General features: G+C 34.0%; 1 protein-coding gene and 1 long non-coding RNA gene across 3 annotated transcripts in view; one reads left to right on the top strand and one right to left on the bottom strand.

Annotated features, from left to right (window-relative positions):
- LOC102901483 overlaps positions 1-14,878 on the top strand; it is a 239,111-nt gene that overhangs the window by 214,924 nt on the left and 9,309 nt on the right. The gene's annotated exons all lie outside the window — the stretch shown is intronic.
- CALCRL (calcitonin receptor like receptor) overlaps positions 1-14,878 on the bottom strand; it is a 105,384-nt gene that overhangs the window by 17,632 nt on the left and 72,874 nt on the right. For both annotated transcript variants that reach the window (XM_011285419.3, XM_011285418.3), the window contains one exon: positions 2,277-2,403. In XM_011285419.3, coding sequence (XP_011283721.1) covers positions 2,277-2,403 — 127 coding nt within the window. The remainder of the gene's footprint in view (positions 1-2,276; positions 2,404-14,878) is intronic.

Here is a 14,878-nt window from a genome sequence, read left to right on the forward strand (position 1 = left end):
CTTGATGTCAAACACAACATTATATTAACAAAGTCTTCTCAAAGGTAATAATGAGTTATTCAATTATATTCTATAGAAATAATGGACTTCAGCTTCAAATTTTTTACCTGTTATAGTTTTTAGAGATGCACATCTAATTGGGCTTCTTACTACTAACTTCCCTTAAAAATAATCTATCAGCCACCATGATAAAAAGACTTAAAACATGCTTCACAAACATATTTTTATGAAGGGCATTGCTGATATAAACAAACAATAAATTTTCCAAGAATACATGAAGAACAACTATATTATAGCTTGCAATTTGCATATTAAATACAATATCCTCATATCTAAATGTAAGATTTATCATCTCTTGCTCTGTAGCTTCTTGACAAAACTCCTAATCTCTTTGCTCTAGAGAAATTCACTCTTAAATGATGGCCCAGTAGCCAGTTTTTATATTGTTAATTATATCCCAGTGTGTTTCCTCACCCAGTGATGTTAGAGTGGAACATATACAAGATGAAACAATCCGGATACATATGTGCAAACAATGCAGGGAATCTTAGCATTTTGGAAATTACCCCAATACAGACATAAAACACATAGGAGAGTATTGTTTATTGACCCATTGAGTGAAAATTCCTTCCCTTCCGTGATTTCAGTAACTAGATAACTTAATCTTTAAAAAAACACTTTATATACACAATACATATCTCCTCCACAAATCCATATCCAAAACTGTAGTATGGATTCTACAAACATTACAAAAGCAGATGATTTTAAATACTTGAATATATGTTTGTTATTTTTGGAGATACTTTGATTTAAATATAGCTCACATGTACATATAGTTTGCATAAAATGTGTGCATTTGTATAAGTAAACTTGCGTTTATGTTTTAAAATATGGCTTTTATATTATGACAGTCTCTGTGCTTATTTTTGTGTATCTTTTGATACTCATCCTAAAAATTGTGTTTCCAGAAACAGACCCATAAATACAGAGAACAAGCTGTTGTTACCAGTATGGAAAGTAGGAGAGCTGGGAGATGGGCAAAATGGGTGAAGGGAGTTGGAGGCACAGGCTTCCATCCTATGGAATGAATAAGTCATGGGAATGAAAGGTATAGCATAGAAAATATAGTCAGTGGTGTTGTAATAGTGATGTACAGCGACAGGTGAGAGCTACACTTGTGGTGAGAAAAGCATATAGTGTTGTTGAATCACTATGTTATACACCTAAAACTAATGTAACATTGTGTGGAAACTGTACTTCAATAAAAATTTTTTTAAAGAAAACAATTGTACTTCCAAAGGCATTATAGAGAAACAATTTATAAATATTTGCCTAGATAATGAAGACTTAGTAGAGTTCTTTAAAAATTTAATGTAAAGAAGTTTAATGTATAAGTCATTTTCCTCTAGTTTTATCAACTATTTAAAGTCAGCCTGATCCCAAATGTAGGATAGGAATTTTTCTATTACCATGTGTTGTTTTTTCTTTTCTTTCTTTTTTTTTTTAAGAGGAGCACCTCAGTGGCTCAGTCAGTTGAGCATCAGACTCTTTTTTTTTTTTTTCAACGTTTATTTATTTTTGGGACAGAGAGAGACAGAGCATGAACGGGGGAGGGGCAGAGAGAGAGAGGGAGACACAGAATCGGAAACAGGCTCCAGGCTCTGAGCCATCAGCCCAGAGCCTGACGCGGGGCTCGAACTCACGGACCGTGAGATCGTGACCTGGCTGAAGTCGGACGCTTAACCGACTGCACCACCCAGGCGCCCCTTTGTCTTGTTTTTTCTAACTGCACAATTATTTGCTTTGATTAATTTTTAAAATTCAACTGAGTAGATGTTATGTGGTCATAAATTCTTATGTCCCACTAGCAGCAGGACCCTAAGCATAAAATTATATATATATATATATATATATATATATATATATATAGTTTATATATGATATGTATATGTATCATATATAAATAATTTAAGCATAGAAATGTATTCTTCCTTTTGATAGTCAACTTTTATAACCTGGGAAAGATTGAGATGTATTTACCTTTGTAGATTGGTGTTATATATATATATATATATATATATATATTTTCTCCATATGCCAGACCCTATTTTGTGTGTGTATACACACACACACACACACACACACACACACACACACATATATGTATTTATACACACTTACATATATCAGGACAACCCCCACCCACGCACCCACCACCTTTCACATTTCTTTCCCTCTAACCTTTGAACCTAAGGATACAATCTCATTTTACTTACAGGATTTGTGGCCACTAAAGCCTGGTTGTTGGCCACTGCAGTGAGATGAATGATTGTTACAACAGAGTTACAAACAAAGGAGAAAAATAGATTTTTGTGCAAGGTAATCCTTTGACAACTTAGGCTCCTAAAAGGCAAGAGAAATCACATATTTTATTTTTTTAATAATAGTTCAAATGAGATACATTCACAGTTTATAGCAGCTGCTCCAAATATGGAAGAGTTCTTTTTTCTCCCCAAAATTCACTCAATAAAATCTTAATTAGGGAAAACCTATAATGCTTTAAAACAGAGACAAATGAGTTGCTTCAGTATGGGGAGACACACATAGGAACAGGAAATTTGCCTATACAGGACCTCTACATAAATTTCTTCTATTAATCTCTTACCATGGTTAATATTTTAATTTATTCTGAAAAATGTAGAAACTGAGATTCAGTGACGTTAGATAATGGATTAAAAAATCCTACAACTAATTAATTTCAAAACTTTGGGTCTGTCAGATTCTCACACAGATAATGCTCTTTTCACTATACCACATAGGTTTTCCTGTTTATATAGCCTGTTTATGATTGTGGTTGTCCTGTTTATAGAGCCTCTGTGTGGTGGTAGTGATTATGCATACCAAGCATGAGAAAGATAACACTGTATTCAGAATAGATAAACTGATAAAAATATAGACTTAGCAATCAATGAGATTGTTCAGCTCTACTGAATTTTTTTCTAATTGGCCCAGTCATATGTGAGATATGAAAATATTACCACCTTTTACTGGAGGTCCTCCTATGTAAAACAAAATTAAATAAATTTTAGGAAAAGTCATTATTAATGACAGGAAATACTATTCCTCAGATTGAATCCACATCTACCTTACCAGATTGTCCACATATGACTGAATTACTTATGCTCAAAGACCAACTCAAGTTCTTTTTTCTTCAAGAAGCATTTATTTGAGGGTTTATTATGGGTAACGTTTTAAACTACTAGAAAGGAATCCTTTTGAAACTGAATAACTATATCAAAACTAAACACAAATGTAGGAAGATATGAGGAAGGATTTCATTACAGAAATTAATATGGTCAATTTAGATAATCTATCCTCTAGAACACAAACTAATGACTTCTACTTTGGAAACTTTAAGAAGATTTTAACTTAATTTTATCACTATATCACCTGATCCTAAGTAAACTATGTGCCCAGGATACTGTAGTTAGGGTGGGATGCCAAGGTTTTCTATATTTAAAAATGCAAAGTTTAAGCTATATTGTCTCTGAAATTTCTTCCAGCTATAGATCTGTGACTTTATATATAGCTTTAGTATTTTAAAGGGTCTAGAAGTGAATTCAATCCAAATCCATATTCGCTTACATGCCTTCCACAGAAGTGGGTGCTATGAGGGAGGCAATGAAAAGTCTTCATGAATGAGATGGCTCTTAAGTCAATCATTGAGCATAAGACAGTTATATGCGACAAGTATGTGAAATCCAGCTGGAACCCTTCAGAATAGAAACAGCTGAGACCTGCTAGTGTTTTCATATTTGAGAGTCCTTGATTTGACCTTGCAGTGCGTGAGGTAGGGAGGTGTGGACAGGGACCAAAAAACAGAGCATAGATGATATTCTATAGAAAGAAGAATCTCCAAAAGTTTTTTTTAACAGAGAAGTGGCATGACTGCTGTTACTATTTAAGTAAAGTCAACATTGATACAAAGATGGCTCTCTTTTGATAAAATACCACAGCAGTGACAAGTGTTTTATGTTCGCTGAGAGTGAAGAAAATTAATGAGTGTGAGAAAAGACCTAGTAAAGAATATTCTTTTCAGGATCGTTTATATTATGTATAGTTTATTTATGTATTTATTTTTATTTTTATTTTGTAATTGATCACTCGTCTATGATGAGCATTATGAACATGTAAAATATGTCCACATGGTCTTATTTTAAAATGCCTTCCTTGAGTTTATTCTGTGTCTGTGCAGTGCCAATTATTTTTAGAGAAAAACTGCTCACCCATGCAAATATACACTTTTTTTTCATAACAGAATTTGAATAACTCAGCTACCATCATGGGAAAAATAAAATAAAATGTTTTCCTTAGCTGGGCTATTTTGCCCCTTTCTGCTGAACGCAATTATATTTGGGTCCGTTGGTTATGACATATATATAAACACAAAATTTCATAGTTTTCAAATTATGGCCAAAATACTAGGAAGGTTTGCTTAGACAGAAAATAAGAAATGTTTGTAAAGAGTAAGTTGGAATGAAGGAAAACAAACACTAAAGAAGGCTTTTAAAAATGACAATTCGTAATAGAAGAGCCAAAAGATAAGCTAAGGGACATAAATGCACAGCACTTATATTATGACTATTGGGATTCGTAATATTCACATGTGCAAAGATTAAAAATAAATAAAATGGAATGCTAACTAATTAGCTGAAAGTAACTTAAACTTTCTTTGTGTGCATTTAAGCTTCCTTTTTTCCTCTATGATTGTGTGTATCTCTGTTCCTTTCAGAATTCCCTCCTTTCTGATGACTCTGCTCCTACCTCAATCTCGTTTGAAAGTTAAGGATGTAAAAACGAGCTGCCTGCATCTATTCTCTTCTAAAGATATAGCTATTTTGAGTCTAGTAGCAAAAACAAACAAAAAGAACAGCTTCTTAGTCTCTTACTCTGTGATAAAGAGAGATACTGCATTTCTTTCTTTAGAACACAAATAAAGCCATATGATGGGTAAAAGTTTGAAATAATAGAATGAAATCCTATTATAAATAAAATATTTAATATAAAAACCAAATACTTAAGAGGATACATGAAATCATTTCAGTACAGAGACATAAAGCTTATTTTGAGTGTTTTACAAAATCGTCTAAATAACATGGGCAACATAGATAATCCACCCTATAGAATTCAAGCCAAATACTTTGTTTTATGAACCCTGATATCCAGTTTAGCTGTCCATATTGTTGTCTTAAACTGAACCACTGCAAAATAAATTCACTTTGTGTTGTGTAAATATGTCCAACTATCTGTAATATTAGCCTATAGCTATTGCTTTAGTGTCTTCCATTTCTTCCTCCAGGTTCTGTGCAACTTAAATGCAGACAGATGCTGTCCCACACATGCTTTCTATCAAGGCCTAGTGGTAAAAATGCTCAAATGTTTCTAGTGCTGCATATTGTTTTTCTCTAAACATATTCATTAACACATGTAAGTACATCAGTACAAATAAAATCAATTGGTAAATGAAAACCAAAATACATCCTTGATAAACACATTGGTTTCTTTAAATAAAACTCTAAAAATATTCAGGTATTTTTTTTCAAATGCAACCAATTTCACCTACTGTAAATTTTAAAATGTGCTTCTTTTACTCAAAATATTAAAACAATTGTTTCATACACTTGGAGAATGTTTCACAAAACACTCTGCTTTGTTTTAATGTTATAGTATCCCTTTCTATCCTAGCATAGCCACAGAATAGAAAATGTGGTTTGTGGGTTTGGATTGTTTCCATTTCATATTCTTACATATGATTATTTTAGAGTATATTTTTTAATGTTTATTTATTTATTTTGAGAGAGACGGGGAGAGAGAGAGAGAGAGAGAGAGCGAGCTCAAGCAGGGGAGAGGCAGAGAGATGGGGGGAGAGAGAGAATCCCAAGCAGGCTCTACGGTGTAGCGATGAGACTGACAAGAGGCTTGATCTCACTAACCATGATTTCATGACCTGAGCCAAAATTGAGTTGGATGCTTAATTGACTGAGCCAGCCAGGCGCCCCAGAATCTATTTCAATGTGCAATTTGACAATCAGAGTGTTAGAGGCAGTTGATGTCAGTGTGTCAACAAATCATCATACCTCATGTGTAATCTAACTATGCCTCTCAGTTCTCTTTTGGAACAATTAGAAGCAGGTCGTATCAAGTCAGTACACATATTTCAGAGTGGGTTTTGAAACCTGGCCTGAGAATGAATCTGGACTGTATTATCTACTGATATTATGATTTAGGGAAAGTTATTTAAAAACTCTAATCCCTGGTTTCTGCATCTGTAATATAGGGATAACAATACTTCATAAGATTGAATGAAAAGTGGAGTGAGATAAATCACGTCTAGTGTTTTTAGCATAATATCTCACCCATGATAAGTTAGCTATTTTTTTAACACAGCTGTCATATGGCTGATTTTATTCAAGTTCTCCAATGTTGGTTTTCTCTCACAAACAATAAAATAGCATCAAGTTTTAGTAATCTAAAACTGCCCATGTTTTAAGTAATACAATGAAACAAAAATTGCCATCTTTTTGTTACAAAGCAAAAGGATTTAGCATTAGAAAGATAATTTACATGAGATGAAGAGCAGGAGACCAAGCAACCTGAATTATCTCCCTAGGCATTTCATCCTTCCCAGAGTTGCCTCCAAATGACTGCTTTCATTATCATACAGGCCCCAAGTATTATGCTGTCCCATATTCAAAGTTCTGCCACACTATGAACAAAATATGTTGCCTTTGTTTCCCATTTGGTTTTGACCTAAGATAGAAATTTCCAAACTACTTTCACTCAATACTAATCCTGAGCAAAACTAGTAAGGGAAAAAGGAAATATAAACAATATAATAGCCCAGTCTAAAAAGTACTGCTTTCTTATGCTAGTGTATCTAATTTAATTTCTTAATGCTCAGCTCTTTTCCCAAGAAAACATTAACCATGTATCTGAGAGGAAAGCCCAGGCTAATCTGAACATAGCTAAGAAACAGGCAGAAATCAATACATGTATTACAAGGGAAAGTCGGGGCACCTGGGTGACTCTGTTGGTTAAGCGTCCAACTTTGGCTCAGGTCGTGATCTCATGGTTTGTGAGTTCGAGCCCCGCATCGAGCTTTGGGCACTAACAGTGTGGAGTCTGCTTGGGATTCACTCTCTCTTTCTCTCTCTGCCCTCCCCCCACTCTGTCTCTCTCTCAAAATAAATAAATAAACTTTTTTTTTTTAAAAAAAGGAAAATCAGTGTGGTTATTTTTTGTCTACTGAAGGGAACCTTGAGTTGATGTATTCACCTGGATAGGTATGACACAAAATACACATAACCTCTATCAATAGATCTCTTTGGAGGCTGCTTCTAATCCATTTAATCAGATTAGGAAGCGTACAAGAGTGTTTCAACCAAAGTGCTCAACGAAAGTTCTTCTGGAGGGAAATGGTTGCTCTTCTCTATCATGCTCCCTTCTCCTTTGCCCCTGCCTTTTAAGGTTGCTCAGTTAAGATAACATATGAATATGGGCTGCCTAAGGAACAGATGTGCACATTTTGTGTGGCCAGAAGGCTTTCTCATGTGTGAGCTGCCCCATGCAAGAGTTCCTCCTGCTCTTCTAACGGGCAGGAAACCAAGAGAAGAAACAGGCTTTCTGAATGACTGTGATTCTTACACTCCCCCAAAAGACCCTTTTAGAGATAAAATTCACAATAATGGCAGCCACCATTTATTGAGCTTTTAGAATAGACACAGAGGTAAGTACTTCACACTCATTATATGATGTAATAACCCCCTGAAATATCATTATCCTTTAATAAAATTGAAGTAAGTTGCTCCAGGTCACAATCCTATTAAGTGATCTGTTGAATTTGAATTTTGAATTTTGAGAAAATAATAAAGCTTCTGTCTCTTTCAGTATTCATTTAATCACTTATAACTATTTGTTGATGCATAAGTAATATATTGTGTAATATTTCTAGGTATTGAAGAAACAGTTGTGAATAATACGGATGTCACTCAGGTGGAGGGTAAATTCACACATAAATTACATCACGTAATTCCTGGTAGTGTTATATCCTTTTTAGAAATTAAAATAGGATTAGAAATAGATAAATACTGTGGCCAGAGTGAGGGGAGACACAAGATAGAAATGAAACAAGAGAAGAATATGGGAGAAAATCATTCCAAGGAGATTAAGAAGTTACTCTGAGTCAAAGTTCAAAAAAAAAATGAGCTTAGAGTTTTTAAGAGGCACAAAGGACAGGGTGAAAAAAAGCATAAGGCAAGACTCCACATTGTTTTTTTTTTCTATTCTAAGATGAAGAAAATTAAAGAGTATAATTTACTAAATGATTTTTGATTCTGAAGCTCATATTCTTTTGTGTTACATTTCAATGTTCTATTAGCAAATGTTAGCAGCATACTGTTCAGTCATTTTTGGGTTTTGTTTTCCCTAACTACTAAAAAGATGCTATACTTTAAAGGGTTTACTTTGGCTTTCTTCTAATATATAGTCATATCCATGGGTACAGTCTAGGAAAATAAACCATGCCTGCAAGAGTGGAAAACCAAATTGCAAAAAATATTATCAGTTTGGGGTTCTCTATCTCAAATCATTATTTATGTTCTCTATCTCAAATTATTAACTTTTAACTCGTTCACATGACTGTATCAAGCAGTGAATCATTCGTTTTCTTAAAATGATTTGTCATTCTATTTCCATGAAAATTTGTGATGCCTAAATAGTGCTTGTTTCAACTTACACAAGCAAAATCGATTAAATATACCTATAAAGAAGTTACATATTTATTAGAAATAATAACAGAAATATGTGATCTTTAACATTCAGTTATAACTCAAGTAATAAGTTTGCTGTTTACAATAAGTCCAAATTATTTAATTCAGTTAATTTACTTTAATTTCTATACCTGGGACTCTTCTCCATAAACCAGTAATAGCAATTATGTCATAGTGGAACTGGTTTTTGTTAGAGTAAATTTATTAATTCTTGTACTACTGTCTCCTTACTCAGCTCTGATACTCTAATGTGGAAATGCAATGCTTTTATTATTTAATTACAATGGGCATACTTAAAAAACTTTCCAACCAAGACTCACATTACTGAGTAGGAATGTTTTCACTTCTCACTGTGTTTAGTTTGAGGGAGATGGATTTCAGCACATTGATTGAAATTCACTAATTTGGAAATAGACTGCATATGACCTAATGAAATGTTACTTGAAATACTGCGGTTAATTAACCATTATTCAATGTTAAGCTGAAGGACACCTGGGAAACATGCAGCAGAATAAAATATGTCTCAGAACCATAGTGCCTAACAAACTTACATTGAATGAAATGTACCAAAAAGTTGAGAGAGCAAGGATGATTCTGGATAGGCACTGAGAAGTATGTTACTCAGGGACCACTTGATGACTGTTTCCGAACTCAGTCATTGTCAAACCTCTGACGGGGCAGGTTTGCCAGATTTTAAACAACTTATGTAAGTGAAAAGTTCTAATTTGCCAAGACAAATACATCAGGCTATGGTTTGTAGAGTAAGACTCTTTCTTCTCTATGTTCCTATGTAGAACGTCTGTAAATAGTTAGCTTTGTTTAAAACTGACTTGAAGATGGAATCATGAACAGTTTTCAGGAGAAAGTTTATAACTTAAAGAAGAAAATGATACTTTATCTAGTTTCAAGAGATATATGAAGAAACTGGAAGTGAGATAAGTGTTAACAATATTGATTGAATATATTCAGATATGATCTAAGGAAAAAAAGGTGAGATCTGGATCACTTATCCTGAAGAGCATAAATATAAGCATTAAAGGATTATTTTATTAAGAAAGCTTTAGCCTATCGACTGGATAGATTTTTTGCTGCATTTTATTTAGGACCTTATCTCAACTACCTAGAAATGACATCATTGTCTATAGGGTTGCAAATGTGCAACTTGGCTTTGGAATTACTTGGAATCAATGTCTGAAATGTCAGCAAAATTAAGATGTCGAAAAAAAAAAAAAAGAACCACTTTCCCCCCCCTACAAGTCAGTGTTATATATGCTCTTTTATGTGCAAGAAGACAGAGCCCTTTATCTGGGTAAGAGCAAGATTTGCTATGCTCTCAAATTTTAAACATTAATTAAAATATAATTTATAACTAATTCTGGTAAAGTTTATTTATTTATTTTATCTAAAGGGTTGTGCTTTGTTTTTCCAAGGATCATTATGAGTAAGAGTCATTGCCTCTCAGGGCTTGGCAAATCCCAAAGCTCTGTCTCTCTCTTCCCCTCCCTTTCGGTTCCCTTTCGTTTTATCTCTCACTCTCGTTCCTTTAATTGGCTCTAATATAAAACTGAAGTATATCTGGTAAATAGTGTTTCGTGTTCTCTGTTTCTAATTTAAAGCATGCCTGAGTGGTAGACTTTTTCTTTTCTTTCTGTAAATAAAAAATAACAAACAGAACCCTAAGTTGACTTTTTATTTGGTTCTTGGTTTTTATTAGGATGGGCCAGTACCTCTGAATTAACAAACAGAAAAAAAAAATGTCACCTCTACCAAAGACTAAGCAGAAATGACTGTAGCAGGAGGAACTGAGTTAAGAAGTAGAAAAGAGATATTGATAGCTTTTTCATAACAATGATGTATGTGAAACATCAACTCCTATAGGATGTTTCCAGGTTGGTGGTAAGAAAGCTAAATTTCCAGTGCTCTTGACTATTTGAACATGCTTAATTAACCATTCAATTCAGTATTTTCTGAGGTGGTTTTGACCTTTCTTCAACCTACTTACAAAGTATCCTATATTGTTTTACACAGATTCTTCTACTGATTAGAATTTTAAGGAATTTTAAGTTCTTTGTCGATGGAGACAAAGAAGGCCAGACAAACTCAAGGGACTTGTTGAAGGTCACAGATAAGTCATGGGAAAGTCAGTCTTAGAAATAAGCTTCCAAGTCAGTTCATGCCTTTCATTTCTCAAAAATGTATTAAGTGCCTACTATGAGCAAGGTCTTGTGCTAACCCCCGGGATGGGTTTTAAAAAACGCAGAGATGATTTGTGCTCTCACAGAACTAACTTCATGATATTCTTTCCACTACTTGTTGCTCAGTGGATAGTTGTTTTTGACAGATAGTGGCTTTTACTGTTTTGAGGAATATATAGTAGAAGTGTCTTAAAATAAAAGTCTAGACATTCTTTAATATGGTTTCAAGTACTGAGTAAGCTAGATGGTATCTTGTGGGCATAAAGAGTTTACTTATTTTTGAGTAACTTAAGTTTTTCTAATATGATTATACTAATATTTTACTTATAAAGTTTTTCACTCATTGTTTACTTATTTTTCTACATGAACATAACAATTTCTTTATAAATGTCATACATACAAAACTAAAAATTGTGTCCTTCGATTTTGTTTTTAAAGTGCCCATATTGTCATAATAGGCCTATCAGGGCTAAAAATTTATATAAAAATCTTTTAATGGACTAATAAGAAAGAGTGATAACTATGCCAATAATAGTGTTTCCAAATTAGACACTCCACTTAGCACTGAACATATACTATGTCAGTCCTTATACCAAACCTGTGATATAGATACCTATAGAGTTTGCATTTTAAAAATATGAAATTGAGGATTACAGAAATGAAAGAACTTGCTACATTGCAGGTGAGTGACAAAGGTGGGTTCTGAGACTAAAGGTGCCTGTTTAGAGAACATACTCTTATGCACTGTCGTGTAAGGAAGGATGTCGAGATATATAAAAAAGTATGTAGAATGCTACACCTGGGTCTTACTTGAAGGGGAGTTTTCACATTTTATCTAAAGCCTAAGAATGTATAATTAAAAAAGAAAAATTAATTGGTACTTTTACTTCATTTTGTTTAAACTCTCCATTTTTAAAAGGTAATTAAAGTCAAATAAAATTACTAAGCCAAGTAGAAAGAACACAAATTGGGAGGAAGTCTGGATAACTTAATTAACTACTTAAAACCAGCTAATCTCTTCACTGATTGTTTACAGTTTTTACCTGTGGAAATTTTACCCATCATTTAACACTTATTTCAGTGTTAAAGTGAGATTATCGCCTCAGGAATCTTCTGATTCTATGAGTCAGAATGAGTCTTTCCTTCCTCGTCTTCCCATAGCTCTTTGAACCTCCACAGTAGCTTTTTTTTTTTTTTTTTTCTTTTTCCACTTTGGATTACTATCAGATAGGGATAATGTTATGGGGCACCTGCATAGCTTGGTTGATTAAGTGACCAACTCTTTTTTTTGTTGTTTAACATTTTTAGAAGTTTAATTATTTTTGAGGGAGACAGAGAGAGCAGGGGAGAGGCAGAGAGAGGAGAGAGAGAGAAACCCAAGCAGGCTCCATGGTGTCAGCACAGAGCCCAATATGGGGCTAGATCTCATGAATCATGAGATTATGGCCTGAGCTGAAATCAAGAATTAGATGCTTAACCAAGTCACTCAGGTGCCCCAGGCAACCAACTTTTGATTTGGGCTCAGGTCTTGATCTCACGGTTGTGAGGTCAAGCCCTGTGTCAGGCTCCTCGAGGGTGTGGAGCCTGCTTGAGATTCTCTCTCTCCCTCTCTCTCTGCCCCTCCCCCGCTTGCATGTATGCTCTCTCAAAAAAAATTTTTTTTAATTTGTTGAAAGAATAGAATAGATAAGGGTAATATTAGATGACTATATAGTTCAGTCTCTATGCCTACATGTTGGATACAGTCCAATGACACAGTTAGTACCTCTTTCTTACCATTTATTGAGAGATTGCTATAGGCCAGGTACCATGTAAGGTTTCTTTGCCCAGTATTTTAAACATTATGACTCATTACAAAAACAAACAAACAAACAAACAAACAAACAAACAAAACCCCTGATGCTTACTGAAAAGCAGAACCAGGCTAAATCCATACTATTAGTAAGTGCGAATGGCAAGATTTGAATATATCCTATATTTGTAATTACTGTATTACACTATCCATTAAAACTAACATAAACCTGAAATCAAGTACACATTTCTCATTTTCACACACCATTTAATATCTTTTTTAGTTCATTATAGAGAATGAACAGTTAATTGCAGTTTTTAAATAAACTTTTAGCATAGGCAATGTAATTGAAAATCTTAATTTTTCTTTAATGTAGAAGCCAACAACCAAATTCTGTATACTGTCAGGACACTCATTGGCTTTGACAAGGTTTTGCCTATGTAGCATGTTATATATCATTTATAAAAGAGTGACATTTTTAGCAAATAAGAGATACATGGACTTATTGCTTACAATACTCTTGATTAAAAAATCTGCTTTCTTTCTAAAAAAAAATAAGGCCTATTTACATTGTAATATGAGGACAATATTTGGGGCAACAAAAAATTTCTGGCTTCTCTTTTAAAATGAAGTATGAATCTACAGATTGTATCTTTAAAGCTAAAGTACTTAGCATATATATACATAATTCCACCTTAAAAAAATGTTTTTCCATACAGAAAATAAACTCTGAAGTTTTAAGTTTTAAGACTTCAAGTAAAAATGAAAATTACTCGTATTAGTTGAATAGTGTTTGCATTAAAAAATTTTTTTTAATGTTTATTTATTTTTGAGAGAGAGAGAGCATGAGCAGGGGAGGGGCAGAGAGAGAGGGAGACACAGAATCTGAAGCAGGTTCCAGGCTCTGAGCTGTCAGCACAGAGCCCGACGCTGGGCTCAAACACATGAACCATGAGATCATGACCTGAGCCGAAGTCGGCCACTTAACGCCTCCAATAGTGTTTGCATTTTTAAATAAAACATACCTAAATATAGGGACGCCTGGGTGGCTCAGTCGGTTACGCATGGGACTTCAGCTCAGGTCATGATCTCACGTCTGGGAGTTGAGCCCTGCGTCGGGCTCTGTGCTAACAGCTCAGAGCCTGGAGCCTGCTTTGGATTCTGTGTCTCCTCCTCTCTCTGCCCCTCCCATGCTCATCCTCTGTCTCTATCTCTCAATAATAAGTAAAGGTTAAAGATAATTTTCTTTTGAGAACCTAAATATAGATATAAAAATATTAAACCAGATTTTCTTTCAATTCCTAATCAATAATAAAGTTTTTCTGTATAGATTGCTTTTAGTTTGCAAAATACTTTCACAAATGCTAACTTTCCTGACACTGAAATTATGTATTTTGATTTTAAAAGTATTAATTTTTTAATTCTAATCCTCTTTAGTAAGTTACTCCTCATTCATAGACTTGGGTTTGGAAGTAGCATTACAGATCATTAGGTCTAACCAAGTATGGGAATACCCCATTTCAAAATTCTGATTAGACTGACATCTAATTTCTGTCTGAGTGACAGGAAGGTCAATAGGTCAATTGGGGTTCATTATATTTTGTTTAGCTGTTAGAATTCTTTTTATAAATTGAGTCAAAAATTTTTTGTTATTATATAAACTCTATTCCTAATTACAGTAATTGATATTCTTGAAGTCATCTGTTGTGCCCCCTATTTTTTGTCTTTTTCTGGCTTACCATTTTTGATATGTTGACTCCCTGATCAGTGAACATTATTTTCTTCAATTGCTTTACTATCCTAATAAGCCAATGCTTATAACACCCTCTTTCCTTTACAAAGTCAGTTCATAATGGACAGAGTAAATGATTGCTCTGATTAGAGATTTGGCATTGGATACTTTTCATTTATTGGGATAATTTGGCTTGTAGCATTGTTTTCACTTGGCAGTCCCACTGCTTCCTCATTAATTCACAGCAAGCATTTGGTCAACTAAATCATAGACTCACAAAAGCTTTGTCAATTTTGCATTTGACTTTATGGAATTAGTGTAGGAGTTTAGT

The sequence above is a fragment of the Felis catus genome, chromosome C1 (assembly GCF_018350175.1).
Source record: "Felis catus isolate Fca126 chromosome C1, F.catus_Fca126_mat1.0, whole genome shotgun sequence".
Taxonomy (NCBI): domain Eukaryota; kingdom Metazoa; phylum Chordata; class Mammalia; order Carnivora; family Felidae; genus Felis; species Felis catus.